At 44.0% G+C, this 22,066-nt stretch overlaps 1 protein-coding gene across 2 annotated transcripts in view; it reads right to left on the bottom strand.

The window, feature by feature from the left end:
• Positions 1–117: 117 nt before the first annotated feature.
• The window catches only part of LOC311135278 (pleckstrin homology domain-containing family A member 7-like), a gene marked incomplete at its 5' end in the record, with an annotated part of 186,933 nt that continues 164,984 nt past the window's right edge, over positions 118–22,066 (bottom strand). For both annotated transcript variants that reach the window (XM_084169234.1, XM_084169235.1), the window contains 15 exons: positions 118–499; positions 2,708–2,853; positions 3,917–4,050; positions 4,555–4,773; positions 7,181–7,426; positions 8,272–8,363; positions 8,488–8,584; positions 9,141–9,335; positions 9,801–9,913; positions 10,253–10,364; positions 10,840–10,941; positions 12,421–12,570; positions 12,829–12,909; positions 14,225–14,290; positions 21,985–22,038. In XM_084169234.1, the coding sequence (XP_084025360.1) occupies positions 474–499; positions 2,708–2,853; positions 3,917–4,050; positions 4,555–4,773; positions 7,181–7,426; positions 8,272–8,363; positions 8,488–8,584; positions 9,141–9,335; positions 9,801–9,913; positions 10,253–10,364; positions 10,840–10,941; positions 12,421–12,570; positions 12,829–12,909; positions 14,225–14,290; positions 21,985–22,038 (1,833 nt within the window). In that variant the 3' untranslated portion in view covers positions 118–473. The remainder of the gene's footprint in view (positions 500–2,707; positions 2,854–3,916; positions 4,051–4,554; positions 4,774–7,180; positions 7,427–8,271; positions 8,364–8,487; positions 8,585–9,140; positions 9,336–9,800; positions 9,914–10,252; positions 10,365–10,839; positions 10,942–12,420; positions 12,571–12,828; positions 12,910–14,224; positions 14,291–21,984; positions 22,039–22,066) is intronic.

A 22,066-nucleotide genomic window follows, 5' to 3' on the forward strand; every position in this document is an offset into this window, starting at 1 on the left:
AGTTGCTTGGCAAAAGCATTAGGTGGCATTGCTGATATACAAAAAGAAAAATTTGGTGCAAGATTCTTTCATTACTCAAAATAAATATATAATTATATCATTCCATTTCCCTGTCTGCGACCTTAGAATATATTGCTTTGAACTTAATTTATGTTGATATACAGACCACTGCAAAAAAACTACTAATTATTCTCTATTGCAAAAACTAGTGTTAATAATTACACACAACACGCCATAAAAGTGCAAAAGCATGTAGAAAACAACTCCTATTCAACCTTAACATTAGGTACACGCACAGTTGTTTCAAATGCTCTTGAGTTTCAAACAACTCTTTTTGGTTCTTTAAAAAAGCATCTTGTTTTAGCTCTAATAAAAAGCCTTATTCAACAAATCACTTCACTTCTGCCAGTGAACTCCAAACAATTTTCGTCCACAAGGAGGTCCTGTTGGTGCCTTGGCGTCTGAGTCAACGCTCAGTCAGAGCTCAGCTGAGCATTGGCTGAAAGGGGGGAGGAAAACACTCATGACATTGAAAATACAGACTTTGTGAAAGACTGTCTTTGATGTCTTCAATCTATAGCTCAACCATCTTTCTAAAAAGCCCAAGTATTATCCAAACTTGTTTGTGTGGAAACAATGAGGCACAACCTTTCCACATTCAAAACACATGAGCCAAGAACATTTGGACACGAAAAGCCACCACACTTCAGAAAAGCAACCACCAAAACACCCAATGTAGTGAGAGCAGAAATGACACCTAAAGACTACAGTTATGCCACCACAAACATCACAGAGGCATCTTAAGGCCATGACACTCAGAGGAGATGCGGTGTACCTTCACTAGATCTGTTCATCTCCCCAGCATCTCGCTCTCTGCACAACCAGGGACAATGAGAGAGGGTCCGGTTACTGTGCTGTATGATGAAGTTGCCCCTAGACACTGATCTTGGGTCAGTTTTGCATATTCCCCACTAATGGTTATGATTGGGGGAGGGCAAGCTGATCCTAGATCTGTACCTAGGGGAAACTTCACCCCTGAGTGTGCTGTACCCTCACAGACTGTATATGTGTGCATTTGCACACTCCCTGTCATGGAATTGATTTAAGCATAGGCTGGAGGGAGTTTCCACCATTGATAAATCCAAACGAGAAGGTGTGCAAGTGCAAACTTTGGGAGAAGGGGAGAATCGGGATACAGGCTCTGCCTCACACATAGTAGTAAGTCTATATACTTCACTGTGAACTGGTTAGGCTTCTCTGAAGGGAGGCTATCTATCTACAGCACAGTGATAGTCTCAGTGTCCTGCTAGATATTTACAGTGCCTTCAGAAAGTATTCATACCCCTTGACCTATTCCACATTTTGTTGTGTTACAGCCTGAAATCAAAATGGATTAAATTGTTTTTTTTCCTCACCCATCTACACACAATACCCCATAATGATAAAGTGAAAACATGTTTTTAGAAATGTCTGCACATTTATTGAAAATGAAATACAGAAATGTCATTTACATAAGTATTCACACTCCTGAGTCAATATTTTGTAGAACCACCTTTGGCAGTGATTACAGCTGTAAGTCTTTCTGGGTAAGTCTCTAAGAGCTTTTTCCATACCTGGGTTGTGCAACAAAAAGTGAATTGCTTTGCCACATTTTTTTGCAGTATTACTTTAGTGCCTTGTTGCAAACATGATACATGTTATGGAATATTTTTTATTCTGTACAGGCTTCCTTCTTTTCACTCTATCAATTAGGTTAGTATTGTGGAGTAAGTACATTGTTGTTGATCCATCCTCAGTTTTATCCTATTCCTGCCATTAAACTCTGTAACTGTTTTAAAGTCACCATTGGCCTCATGGTGAAATCCCTGAGCGGTTTCCTTCCTCTCCGTCAACTGAGTTAGTAAGGATGTCTGTATCTTTGTAGTGACTGGGTGTATTGATACACCATCCAAAGTGTAATTAATAACTTCACCATGCTCAAAGGGATATTCAGTGTCAGCTTTTTTGTTTTTACCCATCTACCAATAGGTGCCCTTCTTTGCGAGGCATAGGAAAACCTCCCTAGTCTTTGTGGTTGAATCTGTGTTTGAAATTCACTGCTTGACTGAGGGACCTTACAGATAATTGTATGTGTGGGGTACAGAGATGAGGTAGTCATTAAAAAATCATGTTAAACACTATAATTGCACACAGAGTCCATGCAATTTATTATGCAACTTGTTAAGCACATTTTTACTCCTGAACTTATTTAGGCTTGCCATAACAAAGGGGTTGAATACTTATTGACTCAAGACATTTCAGCTTTTCATTTGTAATTAATTTGTAAACATTTCTAAAAACATAATTCCACTTCTACATTATGAGGTATTGTGTGTAGGCCAGTGACAAAAACATCTACATTTAATCCATTTTAAATTCAGGCTGTAACACAACAAAATGTGGAAAAAGTCAAGGGCTGTGAATACTTTCTGAAGGCACTGTATAGGAATATTAAAGGATTGTCTGTTTCTGCCAATTTAGAATCGGTAGTGTTTTATGAAGGAATGAATGGTTATGATGGGATCAAAGATACTGTAGGCAGTTCAGTGGGAAAAGGGTGTGTTTGTCTGTGTGTACAGTATACATAGAGTAGCCTATGAGTGTGTGAACTGGACAGTATGCATATTTGTAGCGTGTGTGTTTAAAGCATGTGCATGTATGAGCTGACCTGTGAACTGCTTGCTCTTAATGGAGGCTTCAGAGGCCAAGGCGTGGGACACAGTCATGATCCTCTCCTGCTGCTGCATGGCTATGTCCAAATCAGTGAAGTTCAGTGGGACAGACACACCAGACGACGGACGTATGTTCTGAAAACTGACACACAAGGTGGGAAGGGAATACACACCAGGGAAAAGAGAGACCGAAACAAAGGAAAACATTGAGGAACAAAGGAAAACAGTGTCCCAAATGGCACCCTATTCCCTATATAGTGCACTACTTTTGACCAAGGCTCATAGGGAATAGAGTGTAGGGAATAGGGCGCTATTTAGGACATAAGGGATTATTGCATTAACTTTTTTATATTGTGCTCTAAAGCTTTTGTAGTTTGCTTAAGTTTCAAGTCAGAACCCAGTTTTAATTTGTAAATTTGATCAAATCAGCCACAGCTCACCCAACACAGGATCCAGGGACCCATGAAATGGGACACACTGACGTAGCCATTATGATGCTTGTGATGCCGTTAATGTTTTCCTTTCTAGGTAACACTTTATTTGAATAGTCCATCTGTAGATGCTCTACAAACTATCTACAGACAATCAGTAACATGTCATCTGCATGTTGAAATGATGAGACACTGTTGAGATGCTACTGAAAGGCCCGAGACATGCTGTTGAAATGATGCTTATAGTCTGTAGAGAAGGGTTTCCCAACTGGCAGCCTGGCCTGCGACATAAAATACTAAAAGAAAAAGCAGCAAATCAGCGCCAAGTAATTTTAATTTTGGAAATCTGTTCCAAAGTATTTCCACGCATAATAGAGAGATATATGTGATCATATAGAAATGTAAGCAAGGTTTGAAATGATCAAGTTTTAGACAAATGTTGTATCTGTTTGGGCTTCTTGCAGTCAATTTGCAGTCTACAAATTATTTGTAATTATGTTCCGGACCCCTGACCATCCGCTCAAGAAAAAAATTGGCCCGTGGCTGAAACTAGTTGATGATCCCTGCTATAGAGCATTTACAGATGGACTATCCAAATAAAGTGTTACCTTTTCTCAATAAGAAGAGCCCAGATTTCTACCATTTCTCATCAATAATCTGCTAGATCACCCTTAATGTCGTCGTTTTTTAAAAGCGACTTTGACATTCATCATCATCATCATCATCCTCATTGTATCAACATGAACTGAATGGCTGAAACTAAGTCAGTAGTACTTAGACTTGGCCAAGATGTTTTTGATGCGTTCTGCTCTGCGTTGACGATCCTCCATCTCCTCCTGGCTCAGAGGCTCCTCGGGGTCTGACTCCACATAGCGCTCTGGGATAGACACCTTTTGGGGCTTGGACAGCTACATAGACCAATCATAGTGAAGATGTCCAGTCAACCAACCAATCCGTATTCAGGCTTAGAACAATATTCACCAATTAGGTGGTCACACTGTTGGGGTCAGATACATTTATACTTTGCGGTTCTGTATAGTTGCGAGGCTCCACAAAAGCAAGGTTATGTGATTGCAGTTGAAAGCATCAGTTCATTGTATGTGGTGAATGGGAAGTAGTATGAGAGTAGCAGGCTACAGACATTCCACTAATTCAAACCCATACACGACTGCATAGTATTAAAGGGGAAGTTCAGTATTTTACAGTAAAAAAAACAAATGAGCATGGTTTACAGTTTCTCCAGGTCCATAGACTACTTTCAGGATGAGGAACCATCTTACATTACGTTTTAAAATACTGAACTTTCTCTTTAACCACTTGTTTACAGAATTACAGATATTCAACCAATAATGGAGAGTATTGACAGGAGAATATTTGGCGCCAGATCCTAAATTAGCCATCGGTGAACGTACCTCACGACTGAGGTCCAGGTCGTAGTCGAGGGGCTCCATGTCTGTCTCCCTCATGGGTGTGGCCATCACCATGAGCCACTCGTCTGATTGGATCCTCTCCATTTCCTTCAGCTCGCTCCGCCCCTCGTCGCTCTGGCCCTCGGCAACCTGTCGCTCTTCCACCTGAGCTTTCTGCTCCTGCTGCTGCTGCAAATCAAAGTCCAGTTGCTCTCGCCTCCACTAGGGGGAGACAGACAACCATTACTTTACCTGACCATTAGGTTTTACATTTTAGTCATTTAGCAGACGCTCTTATCCAGAACGACTTACTGTTAGTGAGTGCATACATTTTCAGAGGCAAAATAAAAAGTAAGTATTATTTCACTTCAATAAGAGACAACACAATACCATCACAGATTGGACCACCCTGTGTAGAACTTAGAGAAAAAACATGCAACAATGTATATTCTATCTGGAGCCGATTTCACAGCACAATTCCTAGTCCTATGAGGATGAACTGCTTCTGTGTTGCGGGGACAAATGAAGTCTTGAGGAGTGAGGACCACGCATCCGAAATCTTGTCTTTCTTGGGCTCTGCACTGTCACCACAGGAGGTCCCTACAGCATCTCCATTCCACCACCAGCAACTTCATTGCATTTAATTGTTTGCAGGATTACCAGAAAGAGGATTTAATTATTAGATTAATGACAGCATCATCAGAACCAACCACCAAAGGATACTGATTAAACTGTGACCACACACACACACACACCTTTGCTTTTCCAAACACATACATAAACACATTTGTGTTATGAGTAAATATCTGTTTGTACTGTATGAGTGTATTTTCTGTGTGTCCTAGTTCTCAAACCCATGCATGCATCATTGCCACTCCAGTGTGTGTAGGCCTCCCATGCTGTGAGGAGAAAGTGCATCACATGCGTTATTGTGCTCAGTGGACAGAGGAAAACCACACACCATAGGGAAAATACATGCATATAAGTTCATCAAAACCCCGCCAAATGGAAAAACACAGCCAGAGGTGATTTATTGAAGCAATATTATTTTATTCTCGAGTGCAAATCTCTACATTGGAAAAGAACAGGTGTGAAGGAGCTGTGCATTGCCTCTCAGTTTAACAGATTAATTTAGCATTAGCTGTCCATTTCATAATGCACTCTGTCTCTAGTCACTTCCTTTTCTTTCTGCTATTTTTTCATCCTCGCTGATAAAAAATAAATACAATTGGGATCGGTAAAAGCAATATGGTGGAATTTACACCTGCCTTGGCGGTAGGCTTGCGGCAGCCATTTTGCTTTTCCTTCTCCTGTAGCGATCAACCACGGTCAAGTACAAAAGTCTTTGTTGTAGTCAAAAAAAGGCTGTGATAATGTTGATGTAGCAGAAACTAAAAACTGAATGGTGTGAATAAGTGACAGTTTAGTGTGTCATGGTAGAATAAAATAATTCAAATGATAAAACAGAGGGAGCCTAAAATGAGAAGTAGTGTAAGATCTGGCTATTATGGTGAAGGCTACAAAATGAAACTTAGTAACCAGCAGGAGTTGATGAACTACGTACTTCCAAATGTTAGTAGGAGCTGGGAACACAAGGGTTGATGGCAAATGTAGTAAGGAGTTTGAGGGTATTGATGATCTCACAGCAATCTGGTTAAGATTGTATGTTAGATAATATATTAGATGGTTAATTAGTCTTTGTAAGGTTGATTCTCCTTGGCTGGCACGCGCAAGAAACCTCAAACATAAGTACGCCAGCTATCTGAAAGCTCATTTAAATCGGATTCTGTGGTAGCCATAGCATGTCATAAGACAAACAGGGCGGAAAAAGTGAGGTTAAAGGTGAATTTTGTGAGAAGAATTGTGGAATTGAGGAATGATTATTCACCAGGAACAAAAGGCACTTTGATTTCATTCGATTCATATCATTTGAAAGATTGAGGGAGCAGGGCGGTTTGGTAATGATTTGTGCCCCTTCCATTTCCCACCGAGTTGATTTGTTCAAACATGGTACACATTTCCCCATCCCCACTTTATCAAATCTCTATAAAATATAATTTTACAAATGTAGAGGCTACTGAAAATATCCTTCAGTAAATAAATACAAATGTACATAAGTGTAAATGTACATAAAATGGGCTTTTCTTTTCTCGTGACAGAGAGAGAGGGAAGGCAGAGCTATGCCTGTAGCCAGTCCCTCTCTTCTTCTCCTTGATATACATTCAGTGTGTGTCAGTGAGGTACCACACGGGGGCACTAGTGATAGGTTTAACTCAACCCATACACCTTAATATGGGGAACAGCTCTGTCTTACAGTCCATATCTGACAGATATCCCCTCCCCTACTCTCCCAAGCAGCCTCCACCACGCTCAGTCCAACTGCTCCATAGCCCAGCCCAGCCAGCCACGGCTTTGTCCCAGCCAGTCCCACCGGCCCTTAGCGTGTTAGCACGATGCTAACGTTACTCAAGTTACTGCCATTGGTTACACATGCGGGAGAGGGTGGGAAAATAGTGTTAGCGTTAGTCGCTTAGCATGTTAGCACTTGCGGAGGCGGCACCTATGTGGGGGGTTCGGCAGGGGCGTGACAGTGGCAGAGGTCCCTGCTTCTGCTGCGGGGGTAACGTACTGAGCCCAGGTCAGTGGAGGAGAGAGGCCTGGTGGAGGAGGAGGAACGATGGGTAGTGGTGTTGGAGGTGGCGTGGCGTTCTCCCTGGCTGAGGTTCCTCTTGCGCTCGCGCACCAGGGCCCTCTGGTGCCTCTTCATGCGCTCCAGCTGCTCCTCTGCGCTCATGCGGCCCCGGGGGGCCTGGGCCAGAGGCTGGGGCTGCTGGTCATAGGTGTACAGCTGCTCCAAAGCACTCTTAGGTCTCTCCTGGGACAGAGAGTGAGAGAGAGAGAGAGAGTGTGAGAGAGAGAGAGAGAGAGAGAGAGTGTGAGAGAGAGAGAGAGAGTGAGAGAGAGAGAGAGTGTGTGAGAGAGAGAGAGAGTGTGAGAGAAAGAGAGAGAGAGTGTGAGAGAGAGAGAGAGAGAGAGAGTGTGTGTGAGAGAGAGAGAGAGTGTGTGAGAGAGAGAGTGTGAGAGAGAGAGAGTGTGAGAGAGAGAGAGTGTGAGAGAGAGAGAGAGAGAGAGAGAGAATGAGAAAGCGAGAGAGTGAGTGAGACAGTGAGAAAGCGAGAGAGAGTGAGAAAGAGAGTGAGAAAGAGAGAGAGAGATAGAAAGGAGAGAAGGATAGGAGGAGAGGGAAACATCGTGAAAGAGATATGAGATGGGTAGTGACATAGGGGTGTGATAGGAAGAGGGGTAAAGGAAAGGGGGAAGAAAGAAAAACAAAGATGCATCTTCTGGACAGAGTGCCGCCGTAAACCCATTCTACGTGTAGAAACAGGCAAAATGACAGCCAGAAGTCGCCAACAGCGGGTGGTCCCTATAACACACCGGGCAAACAGCAAGCAAAAGACAAACGGCCCAGTACTGTGCAGACAGACAATCAGTCTGGTGAATTTTCTCCTTAGGATTAAGAGGTTACTGCATGGCTAATGTCAGCCTTGTTGGCCCTGGTCAAAAGTAGTGCACTATATAGAAAATAGGGTGTCATTTGGATAAAGCTCATATCTCGTTCCTTCCTCTGATTGGTGACTCTTCCTCTCTATTCCTTACATAGTGCACTACTTTTCACCAGAGCAGGCTCTGCGATGGACCCCATGTGTGGTGACTCACCCTCTCTGCAGAGGCGGCCGCCCCTCTCCTCAGGGTCACATAGGAGGAGATGTTACTGGACTGGTTCAGCCTCGACGATGAGCCCGACAGACCTGTTACGGACAGGAAACAGGAAACACTGTCACAGTATGCCTGGGGGGAAACCCATTCTGACACAGCACCACTGATCTGTAGAGACACAGAGTGGAATGTAAGCATAAAACAGGCTGATGATACCTTTGTTTGGGAGGGTCTGGTAGCCCCCCGCAGACCCTGTGCTGCTCCGGCCCATCCCTGGCAGTTCTGGTTCACTCAGGTATGACCGCAGCTCCACCTGAAACGCAATCATACTGCAGTTGTCACAAACTAGATCAGTGAGGTTCGAGTCAACTTAATACAATACATATTGCTCTCAATGAGGTAAAGGCTGCATTCCATTTCAAAATGTTGTCGCCTTTCCCTCAACCCTCATTCCCTCTCCTTCAGAGACGACTGGAAAGGTGTGTTAGCAACTCATTCCCGCTATATTGCCTATTCAGTTGTCTCAGATGCATGAAGATTTGTGAATGAGGGAAGAGGAAAGAGAACTGCTTTTTGGAATAGAATGCAGCCTTTTTGCATCTCGTCAAAGTGACATTGGTCAGTGAGATTTCAGTGATGAGGAAGTTACATGGCTGAGTGACAGTATGATATCGTCATGTAAAACTGGCTTCGATGGTGACAGCTGAAAACAGCAGTGTTTTTGATACCGCAAATGCCACAATTGACTGTTCAACTTTACAAACGGCATCCAATAAAAGCACTGTTGTACGTGCAGCATACACATTAGTAGTACAACAAAGGCTCGTCTTAACAATAAATCACTAAATAAAATAAAGGCTTGTCCTGACCTTAAAGTCTCCGTTGACACACCCTCCGGTCTCTCGGTCTCTCTTCCTCTCGTCTGACTGGCGTTTGAGCCCGCGAACCGACGTGTGTCTTACTACCACCGACGCCTCTTTGGGGAGGGGTGGGATGGCGGGGGGCGGGTCTTCATTGTCATAGAGGTGGGGCAGGGGTGGTCTGGGAGGAGCCTCATCTTCTGCCTGTACCAGAGCCACACCCATACAGGAAGTAAGTCACAATTGGTACTTATTGTCAAGTACCTCAAAACTCATTGGAGGATGAGGCCTGAGGGGAGGGACATTGGAGTGGGCGGAATTAAGGATTTGTCAGCTAGTAACGCTTTGAGACAACCACTGATTAGAAGGGAGTCATTCTACAAACTCAGGGCTATCTAGGTTTCCTATTCAGCTTTACTGTTAAATGTGTTTTAAGTATTCTGACCCTTCACAGCACAGGTCACGTGTCCTCAACTCACTTACTTTAGAATCTCTTTGTACAGTAGCTCCAAACTCACACACTTTTGACAGCTTGACTTTGATTAAACCTATGTCTACATATCCACTCTAATGCAGGACTAACTGCTTTTATAAACTCACCCACTTTGGTCCATGTACAGGTTCGAATCCCCCAGTAAACCCAGATTTACAAACTCAACTGCCACTCACCCATTTTGGCAGTGTGTAGGAGCTGCGAGGAGGGGGCCTAACCTCCCCTACAGGGGGCGTAGCGCTCTGCGAAGTCACTGCAGGATCCGACACTGAAGCCACTAGTTTCCTCTCTGGAAAACAGAAAAACACAGGCAAAGTGCCTACAAATTCACACACAGGCAAAGAATGAAGGTATGACTGACCTCTGTGCTTGTTTGTCTGTCATGGTAAGTGTTAGGATATGGAGGTAGTTTGGTGTAGTTGGTTTTGTAACAATGGTATAGGGAGATTAGATTTGGCTATCTGGTATGGAAAACTACCATGGTCATTTGTCTCCCATGTAGTGTATTGTAGTTAGGAATTCCCCCAAGGGGACAAATAAAGTTGTTTCATCTGAATAGAATTGAGTAAAATATGGTTAAACATAGTAGGTGGGTGTGGATGTCTGGACAGTTGGTGATTTCTCCCACCTGGGTTCTGCACCGAGTCGATTGTGATCTTGTAGTTGGCTTTGCTGGAACTCAGTCCTGCCATCACATCCTCGATCCTCCACAGCTCCCGCTTTATCTCTGTTTTCTCCTGCTGGAAAACATAACACCCGTACGCATGCATGTACACACACAAACACGCAAAGAGAGAGAGAGAGAGAGAGAGAGAGAGAGAGAGAGAGAGAGAGAGAGAGAGAGAGAGAGAGAGAGAGAGAGAGAGAGAGAGAGAGAGAGAGAGAGAGAGAGAGAGAGAGAGAGAGAGAGAGAGAGAGAGAGAGAGAGAGAGAGAGAGAGAGAGAGAGAGAGAGAGAGAGAGAGAGAGAGAGAGAGAGAGAGAGAGACACACACACACACCTTAGCTGGTTCCTACTGTGCTATACACACACAACAAACAGTATTTCCACAGTATACCCACCCAGTCTACAGTACACGCTTCAAAACAGTGAATAACAACTCTATGTTCTGTTCATGTCTACACCTGTGGACATTGTCCCCGTAGAGTGGAATAGCAGCACTGCACAGCACTGAGCTGTGTTGAAGTGATGTTGAGATGCAGTAGCAGCTCTGACCTGAGGGGTGGTGCTGTGGTTCATGTGGGCCTGTAGCACGGTCCTCAACTGCTCCACTGAGCTCTCCAGCCTGCTGTACTCCTCCCAGGCCCGGGCCATCTCCTACACACAACATGAAGCAGCAGGGTAAGAGAGAGTTTTCATAAACACATAGCGTGGAATGTGTTGGCCAGAGCCACACAGAAGACCATACACTAGGATCTGCATGTATATAACACACACTAGAGCTCTGCGACATCTACACTACCGTTCAAAAGTTTGGGGTCACTTAGAAATGTCCTTGTTTTCGAAAGGACGGCAATTTCTTTGTCCATTAAAATAACATCAAATTGATCAGAAATACAGTCTAGACATTGGCTATTGTAGCTGGAAACGGCTGATTTTTAATGGAATATCTACATAGGTGTACAGAGGCCCATTATCAGCAACCATCAGTCCTTTGTTCCAATGGCATGTTGTGTTTGCTAATCCAAGTTGATCATTTTAAAAGGCTAATTGATCATTAGAAAACCCTTATGCAATTATGTTAGCACAGCTGAAAACTGTTGTGCTGATTAGAGAAGCAATAAAACAGGCCTTCTTGAGACTAGTTGAGTATCTGGAGCATCAGCAATTGTGGGTTCGATTACAGGCACAAAACTTTCTTCTGAAACTTGTCAGTCTATTCTTGTTCTGAGAAATGAAGGCTATTCCATGCAAGAAAATGGCAAGAAACTGAAGATCTCGTACAACACTGTGTACTACTCCCTTCACAGAACAGCGCAAACTGGCTCTAACCAGAATAGAAAGAGGAGTGGGAGGCCCCGGTGCACAACTGAGCAAGAGGACAAATACATTAGTGTCTAGTTTGAGATACAGGCGCCTCACAGGTCCTCAACTGGCAGCTTCATTAAATAGTACCCGCAAAACACCAGTCTCAACGTCAACAGTGAAGAGGCGACTCCGGGATGCTGACCTTCTAGGCAGAGTTGCAAAGAAAAAGCCATATCTCAGACTGCCCTTCTTAATATTTTATTTGTATTGGCCAGTCTGAGATATGGCTTTGTCTTTGCAACTCTGCCTAGAAGGTCAGCATCCTGGTAGAGTACATTGCTTGCTGTTTGGGGTTTTAGGCTGGGTTTCTGTATAAGCACTTTGTGACATCTGACTAAAATCATAACTTTGTGTTAGAAGTGCTTCAACCTCATCAAATACAAGACAAGAGAGATTATTTCATAGAAAATAATAATGTTCCTGGAGTTTTGTCAGAGTTTAGAGTGAAGAAAAGTAGCTAACAGCTAACTGCTCATATGTCTCTTCATTGAGCAGAGCAACCCAAGCGGAGCTATGGATACTCACAGACTCAGAGCGGTCATGAGCATAGCGCATGCAGAGCGAGCTGCACGCAGGGAGTGAGTGACAGACAGAGAGGAGAAGCTAATGGATTTACTAACGGAATAAGGTATTTCTGATTTCGGGCAGGGCCGGGCCTTAAATTTGGCAGAAGCAATCGGTCCTGGGTAGGGTAGGGCCTGAACGTCGTGGGCATGGGTAAGGCCCCCCAACCCCACCCCCACACACAGGTGTGTGTGATGATCTCACCGTGGACACACTGGAGATCTCGGCCCTGATGTGCACCACGTCCTCTTGTAGGAGTCTCTGTTGGTAGGCTATCTTCTCCAGGTGGGCCGCCTGATCTCTGTACTGCTCCATCTGTTGGTGGGACACGTCCAGAACCGACTCCAGCTTGTCCTGACGGGTCAGGGATTAGAGGTCAATATCAGAGACAGCAGGGTCAAGGACAATTCCATTTCAACTCGGGAAATGCACACAATGCTGTCAATTTTGTAAAGATGGAAGAAAAACCATACAAAAGAAAACCCTTTAAATTTGAATAATTTACATGTTTTACCTCATACATTGAATTGACATTGATTTCTTGGCTGATAACAAATTAAACCAGACCCAAATGCAATGAGACACATGAGTATAGAGATGAAGTGTCAGTACCTTATCGTCCTTCAGTGAGCTGATCCGGACCTCCAGTTCCTTCAGGGTCTTGTCCTGCTCACATAACCGACTGAGTTTCACCTGTAGGCCAGGGACAGACAGTGAGACAGACAGAGAGAGACAGACAGGGCTGTTACAGACCTGGCCTGTCCACAGTGGGTCTCAATCTTTCCTACGGTTTCCTACAGTGTGTGTGTGCATCATTTTCCTCCATGTACATGTATCTCCTCCCCCTCTAACATTTCACCAGTTTGTGTGTGTGTGTGTGTGTGTGTGTGTACGTGCGTGCGTGCAAGTCTACGTGCAGAAGTGTGTACGTATCCCTCTCTCCTGTCTCATTAGCTGATAATTATGCAGAGCAAACCCTTTATGCAAATACGCCACATCCCACGCTGCCCTTTTGTCAAAGTGTCTCAGAACCTCAGAGTCCTCCTAATTAATCCCTGGTTAAGGCTGCGTCCCAAATGGCACCCTAGTTCTTATACAGTGCACTTCTTTTGACCAGAGTCCTTGGGGAATAGGGTGCCATTTGGGACGTACCCTAAGAAACCCAAACGTCATGACAAAGGTTGGATCAACTGATCTTCATCTCTCAATTTACCAATTTACGGGCTATTTGTGGGAAACTGCAGTTTTCACGAAGGCAGTAAGATCACAAACACACCGCTCGATGTGAACAAATAGTATTCCATCTAATTAAAGTTGTTACATAAAGTTGCATAATAATTGTTTGTAGTTATAACTATATTAAGTTGCATGGTATCTTTCGCAGGCGCAAACATATGTATAGTGTTTATGCTCAATTTGCCATTCTGTTGAATACATCATTTATTTGTGTTTTTTTCCACGCGCAGTAATATTGCTTTATTGATGCCATGAAATAGTCTGTGCGGATAGAAAAACCCTGGCACCCTTATAAATTGTTAAAGTGCCGAGCTATCAACGCTACACTCTTCAACTCCTTTTGTAGTAGTTACACTCTGATAGGAGAAAAATATTTTTTTTAATGCTACGCTTTTAATATAGAACTGAAAGATTCACGACTTCATACATTTTTCTCTTGAAGTTGAGGTAAATAGCCCACTAAATCCTAGTCAACACTTATTTCATTATTATTTGATTTGATTTATTAAATTTGTATTGCTCACTCTATTCCCCTAAGGGTCTATGGTAGTCAGTGTATCAGTCTCCTCATCTCTGTACCCTTCCAGAAAAGTTTTAAGCTAAAACTCAAAATGTCCTTTTGGGACAAGAGGATATGGAGTGAAAATGTTGTTAAGGGTTGCGGGTGGGAGAGAGAAAGAGAGAGTATGTGAGAGTGGGTATGCGTATTTGTGTGCATTAGTGTGTGAGCAATGCGGAAAACTGCTCTGTTGTGATTCTCGCTCATACTCACATCCACATCACTCTCGGCTACTCTGACAGGTTTCGTTGCTTCTTTCAACGTCTGACTTCCAATCACCTTGGGACCAGAAAAGAAATACATCTTCAAATATTGTTGCTCTATGTACACTCAGTGGCCAGTTTATTAGGTACACCACTGCGTTCACGAAAATGGTTCACTCCTACAGACAGTGAGTCACGTGGCAGTGGCTTGCTATATAAAGCAGGCAGACAGTCATCAAGGCATTCAGTTACTGTTCGATTGAACATTAAAATGGGCAAAACGGGTGACCTAAGCGACTTTGAGCGTGATATGATCGTCGTTGCCAGGCGCACCGGTTCCAGTATCTCAGAAACGGCCGGCCTCCTGGGCTTTTCACGCACGACAGTGTCTAGAGTTTACAGAGAATGGTGCAACAAACAAAAAACATTCAGTCAGTGGCAGTCCTGTGGGTGAAAACAGCTCGTTGATGAGAGGTCGAAGGAGAATGGTATGAATCGTGCAAGCTAACTGGCGTCATGCTGATGATAGAGTCAGGATTTGGCTAAGCAGCATGAGTCCATGGCCCCATCCTGCCTGGTGTCAACGGTACAGGCTGGTGGCCGTGGTGTAATGGTTGGTCCCTTGATACCAATTGACCAACGTTTCTATGCCCCGAAGAATTCTGGCTGTTCTGGAAGCAAAGGGGGGTCCAACCCGGTACTAGATGGGTGTACCTAATAAACTGGCCACTGAGTGTATCTTCTGGTAGGGATATTGGTTGTTGAGGATACTGAAAAGTTACACTGAAAGCACAATGAGGAAACCAACCGTGAACTAACCATGATGGCTTAGAGAAAGTAAGAAAATAGCCATTGACAAATGCAGCCTATATGACACAGAGAGACAAAGAAGATCTTTGCATGAACGCCACTCATAACAATGGCCATCGATTACATTTTTTTTCTCTCCATATCTTTTCATGTCCCTGCATCACAAGAAGATGGACAACAAACCCATTTTAAAACAAAAATGGAATGAGACACTGCTACTTAGGCTACTCCTTACAATACTCCCAGTGTTGGAAATACATAGATTTGTACAACATTTGTTTTTTTGCATTCCTAGAGTATATTCTGAACCAACTGGGTTCAGGGTAAACATGCTGTGTTTTGATGTGTTGTACTGGGGATATATCAAGGAGATATGTTTGATAGATCAACAGGAGGATGGTGCAAGCAGCTAGCTTTTCAACCACCGAACCACTGCACATGCACTGCAGAGCCATCCCAGGCCAGAACCACCAATCACGTCACAGAGGAGTCGAGAGTCAGGGGTTACAGAGGGGTCAATGCCAAGCCAGTACCCACACACAGCCATGGACATAGACACACAGTTTTAAGCGATGGGATGATCTCTCTCATAAACATGTACAGTGGCTTGCGAAAGTATTCACCCCCCTTGGCATTTTTTCTATTTTGTTGCCTTACAACTTGGAATTAAAATTGATTTTTGGGGGGTTTGTATCATTTGATTTACACAACATGCCTACCACTTTGAAGATGCAAAATATTTTTTCTTGTGAAACAAACAAGAAATAAGACAAAGAAACAGAAAGCTTGAGCGTGCAATAACTATTCACCCCCCCAAAGTCAATACTTTGTAGAGACACCTTTTGCAGCAATAACAGCTGCAAGTCTCTTGGGGTATGTCTCTATAAGCTTGGCACATCTAGCCACTGGGATTTTTGCCCATTCTTCAAGGCAAAACTGCTCCAGCTCCTTCAAGTTGGATGGGTTCCGCTGGTGTACAGCAATCTTTAAGTCATACCACAGATTCTCAATTAGATTGAGGTCTGGGCTTTGACTAGGCCATTCCAAGACATTTACTTCTGAAGGTAATTGGTTGCACCAGATCTTATTTAGGGGCTTCATAGCAAAGGGGGTGAATACATATGCACGCACCACTTTTCCGTTATTTTTTTTAAAGATTTTTTTTTAACAAGCTATTTTTTTTCATTTCACTTCACCAATTTGGACTATTTTGTGTATGTCCATTACATGAAATCCAAATAAAATCAATTTAAATTACAGGTTGTAATGCAACAAAATAGGAAAAACGCCAAGGGGGATGAATACTTTTACAAAGCACTGCATACACACACACGCACATACATACACAGTGTGTCCCCAGTGCTTACGTTCCATAGGGGCCTGAGGGGCCCGGCAGTGCAGTGCAGTAGCACACTGTGAGCCATGAGGATGAACGGCTCTAAACTTTTTATCTGCGTCAAATAGGAGATAAAGAGCCACTGTTAAACGGCTGCCGTTTGCTATAAGCAAGTTAGCAATTTGACCATTCATTTGAATATACCCGTTCGTATACCAACTGTTATGTCATATTTACAACAGTATGGAGTCTGCATTATGGTCATGTTGTGCAAGGGCGGATTGGCCGTCTGGCAATTCTGGCAAATGCCAGAAGGGCCGGTCCATCTTTAATTTGGGTTGGCTGGTCGAAATTGACAAAAAATAAAATAACAAATATTATATACAGTGCACTCGGAAAGTATACAGACCCCTTGACTTTTTCCACATTTTGTTATGTTACAGCCTTCCTTCGACCTCATTGCTTGGTTTTTGCTCTGACATGCACTGTCAACTGTGGAACCTTTTATAGACAGGCATGTGCCTTTCCAAATCATGTCCAATCAATTGAATTTACCACAGGTGGAGTCCAATCAAATTGTAGAAACATCTCAAGGATGATCAATAGAAACAGGATGCACCGGAGCTCAATTTCGAGTCTCATAGCAAAGGGTCTGAATACCTATGTAAATAAGGTATCTGTTTTTTATTATTAATACATTTACAAAAATGTCTAAAAACTTGTTTTCACTTTGTTATTATGGGGTATTGTGTGTAGATAGATGAGGAATTGTTTTTCTATTATGCAATGCAAATAGTCCAGGTAGCCATGATTAGCTGTTCAGGAGTCTTATGGCTTGGGGGTAGAAGCTGTTAAGAAGCCTTTTGGACCAAGACTTGGCGCTCCGGTACCGCTTGCCGTGCGATAGCAGAGAGAACAGTCTATGACTAGGGTAGCTGGAGTCTTTGACAATTTTGAGGGCCTTCCTCTGACACCGCCTGGTATAGAGGTCCTAGATGGCAGGAAGCTTGGCCCCAGTGATGTACTGGGCCGTACGCACTACCCTCTGTAGTGCCTTGCGGTCGGAGGCCTTTTGAGGATCTGAAGACCCATGCCAAATCTTTTCAGTCTCCTGAGGGGGAATAGGTTTTGTCGTGCCCTCTTCACGACTGTCTTGGTGTGTTTGGACCATGATAGTTTGTTGGTGATGTGGACACCAAAGAACTTGAAGCTCTCAACCTGTTCCACTACAGCCCCGTCGATGAGAATGGGGTGTGCTCAGTCCTCTTTTTTTCCCTGTAGTCCACAATCATCTCCTTTGTCTTGATCACATTGAGGGAGAGGTTGTTATCCTGGGACCACGTGGCCAGGTCTCTGACCTCCTCCCTATAGGCTGTCTCATCGTTGTCTGTGATCAGGCCTACCACTGTTGTGTCGTTGGCAAACTTAATGATGGTGTTGGAGTCGTGCATGGCCATGCAGTCATGGGTGAACAGGGAGTACAGGAGGGGACTGAGGACGCACCCCTGAGGGGCCCCCGTGTTGAGGATCAGCGTGGCAGATATGTTGTTACCTACCCTTACCACCTGGGGGCGGCCCGTCAGGAAGTCCAGGATCCAGTTGCAGAGGGAGGTGTTTAGTCCCAGGGTCCTTAGCTTAGTGATGAACTTTGAGGGCACTATGGTGTTGAACACTGAGCTGTAGTCAATGAAGAGCATTCTCACGTAGGTGTTCTTTGCCTGTTTGATGGTTAGTCGGAGGGCATAGCAGGATTTCTTATAAGCGTCCGGGTTAGAGTCCCACTCCTTGAAAGCGGCAGCTCTACCCTTTAGCTCAGTGCGGATGTTGCCTGTAATCCATTGCTTCTGGTTGGGGTATGTACGTACGGTCACTGTGGGGACGACGTCATCGATGCACTTATTGATGAAGCCAGTGATGTGGTGTACTCCTCAATGCTATCGGAAGAATCCCGGAACATATTCCAGTCTGTGCTAGCAAAACAGTCCTGTAGCTTAGCATCTGCGTCATCTGACCACTTCCTTATTAACCGAGTCACTGGTGCTTCCTGCTTTAGTGTGTTTGTAGCCATCTACTAGACATTAATACAGTCCTTTTTACTAAACACAAGGCATCATGTATTACAATAAAGTGCATTTTTTTTTTTATCAATGTTTATTCGCTTCTGAATCTCAGTCTCTTCAGCCCAGCGAGTGGGTTTATGAGCTGTAGTAAGAAGTGACTCTGGTGTCGGATGACTTTACATAGCCATCGCCACTGAAGGCTGGAAAGTCCGCCTATGTCTTGATTATTTAATTATCTGAAAGGCCTGTCACTTCTTGGCAGAAAGATAAGAATACGTACACTGTCAAACAAAGCACAGTGTTGAAATCTAGCCGTATCTACATAAACTAGTCCCAGCATCGTTCTTTGACTTACACATAAGGTTGTATATTGAATTCAATAGAAAAACAAAACAGAGCGTAAGGGAGAGAGAGAGAGACTGACATTTCCTTAAATGTAGCCACTGGCTGTATTATACAACCAAAACATTAAGGAACTGGCAGTCTCGCTCTCTCCTTCTCTCTGTTTTCTTCTATTGAATTCCATGTAGACTCATATTTAAAAACTTTCGCTAAGTGGGCAGGGGGGAACACTTGACATGCACTAATTTGAAATATGTAGTGCTTTCAGAAAGTATTCATATTCCTTGGCTTAATACACATTTCGTTGTTACAGCCTGAATTCAAAATGTCTGGTTTTTACCCATCTACACACAATACCCCATAATAACAAAGTGAAAACATGTTTTTAGAAATTCTAGAAAATGTATTGAAAATTAAATACAGAAATATCTCATTTACATACGTTTTCACACCCCTGAGTCAACACGTTAGAGTCACCTTCGGCAGCTATTACAGCTGTGAGTCTTTCTGGGTAAGTCTCTAAGAGCTTTGCACACCTGGATTTTACAATAAAATTCTTCAAGCTCTGTCAAATTGGTTGTTGATCATTGCTAGACAGCGATTAAAACTGCAACTAGGCCACTCAGGAACATTCAAATGTCATCTTGGTAAGCAGCTGTACACTGAGTATACAAAACATTAAGGATGCCTGCTCTTTCCATGGCATAGACTGACCAGGTGAATCCAGGTGAAAGCTATGATCCCTTATTGATGTAATTTGTTAAATCCACTTCAATCAGTGTAGATGAAGGGGAGGAGACAGGTTAAATAAGGATTTTAAAGCCTTGAGACCATTGAGACATGGATTGTGTATGTGTGCCATTCAGAGGGTGATTGGGAATGAAAATATTTAAATGCCTTTAAACAGGGTATGGTAGTAGGTGCCAGGCGCACCGGTTTGTGTAAAGAATTGCAACGCTGCTGGGTTTTTCACGCTCAACAGTTTCCTGTGTGTATCAAGAATGGTCCACCACCCAAAGGTCATCTAGCCAACTTGACACAACTGTGGAAAGCATTGGCGTTAAAATGGACCAGCATCCCTGTGGAACTCTTTCAACACCTTGTAGAATCCTTAATGTTTTGTACACTCAGTGTATAATATAGAGCCAAAATATAAATAAACTGGCAGTACATGTGTCAGTCTCTCTCTCTCGCTCTCTCTCACACATTTGTAAATATTAGTAAGCTAGTTATTAATGCATATACACTGCTCAAAAAAATAAAGGGAACACTTAAACAACACAATGTAACTCCAAGTCAATCACACTTCTGTGAAATCAAACTGTCCACTTAGGAAGCAACACTGATTGACAATACATTTCACATGCTGTTGTGCAAATGGAATAGACAACAGGTGGAAATTATAGGCAATTAGCAAGACACCCCCAATAAAGGACTGGTTTTGGAGGTGGTGACCACAGACCACTTCTCAGTTCCTATGCTTCCTGGCTGATGTTTTGGTCACTTTTGAATGCTGGCGGTGCTTTCACTCTAGTGGTAGCATGAGACTGAGTCTACAACCCACACAAGTGGCTCAGGTAGTGCAGCTCATCCAGGATGGCACATCAATGCGAGCTGTGGCAAGAAGGTTTGCTGTGTCTGTCAGCGTAGTGTCCAGAGCATGGAGGCGCTACCAGGAGACAGGCCAGTACATCAGGAGAAGTGGAGGAGGCCGTAGGAGGGCAACAACCCAGCAGCAGGACTGCTACCTCCGCCTTTGTGCAAGGAGGAGCAGGAGGAGCACTGCCAGAGCCCTGCAAAATGACCTCCAGCAGGCCAAAAATGTGCATGTGTCTGCTCAAACGGTCAGAAACAGACTCCATGAGGGTGGTATGAGGGCCCGACGTCCACAGGTGGGGGTTGTGCTTACAGCCCAACACCGTGCAGGACGTTTGGCATTTGCCAGAGAACACCAAGATTGGCAAATTCGCCACTGGCGCCCTGTGCTCTTCACAGATGAAAGCAGGTTCACACTGAGCACATGTGACAGACGTGACAGAGTCTGGAGACGCCGTGAAGAACGTTCTGCTGCCTGCAACATCCTCCAGCATGACCGGTTTGGCGGTGGGTCAGTCATGGTGTGGGGTGGCATTTCTTTGGGGGGCCGCACAGCCCTCCATGTGCTCGCCAGAGGTAGCCTGACTGCCATTAGGTACCGAGATGAGATCCTCAGACCCCTTGTGAGACCATATGCTGGTGCGGTTGGCCCTGGGTTCCTCCTAATGCAAGACAATGCTAGACCTCATGTGGCGGGAGTGTGTCAGCAGTTCCTGCAAGAGGAAGGCATTGATGCTATGGACTGGCCCGCCCGTTCCCCAGACCTGAATCCAATTGAGCACATCTGGGACATCATGTCTCGCTCCATCCACCAACGCCACGTTGCACTACAGACTGTCCAGGAGTTGGCGGATGCTTTAGTCCCGGTCTGGGAGGAGATCCCTCAGGAGACCATCCGCCACCTCATCAGGAGCATGCCCAGGCGTTGTAGGGAGGTCATACAGGCAAGTGGAGGCCACACACACTACTGAGCCTCATTTTGACTTGTTAAAAGGACATTACATCAAAGTTGGATCAGCCTGTAGTGTGGTTTTCCACTTTAATTTTGAGGGTGACTCCAAATCCAGACCTCCATGGGTTGATACATTTGATTTCCATTGATAATTTTTGTGTGATTTTGTTGTCAGCACATTCAACTATGTAAAGAAAAAACAATTTAATAATATTATTTCATTCATTCAGATCTAGGATGTGTTATTTTAGTGTTCCCTTTATTTTTTTGAGCAGTGTATTTCCTTAAACATCCCGTGTGCTTGTTCTTTTACCAAGTTTCGCGTTTTGTTAATCCCCATTCATGCCATGTCATTCTCAGCTCTACCCCGAGATACAACATGTGTTGGTCATCCAGTGAGTAGTAAGGTGAGTGTGTTAACGTTCGAGATCTTTGGCCAGGCATTAGGCCTAGCTCCAGGGTGAATTTCCCCTAGGTACAGATCCATGATCAGCTTCCCCTCCCCTCCCCTCCCCCAATCCAAACCTTAACCATTAGTAGGGGAAATACAAAACTGATCCAACTTCACCCTACTCTATTAAATTAGGCCTCCACGAGAGGGGGAAACACAGAAGAGGAGAAAGAGAGGGATGAGGAGGAAAAAAGGGAAACTGGAGGAGAGAGAGCATTCCCACCTTCAAGTCTAGATACTCCAGGTCCTTCTTCAGTTGCATGTATGTATCATCAACCTTCGGGGTAGAGTGGAGAGATAAAGAA

This window comes from Coregonus lavaretus, assembly GCF_964263955.1.
Source record: "Coregonus lavaretus genome assembly, chromosome: 9".
Classification (NCBI taxonomy): domain Eukaryota; kingdom Metazoa; phylum Chordata; class Actinopteri; order Salmoniformes; family Salmonidae; genus Coregonus; species Coregonus lavaretus.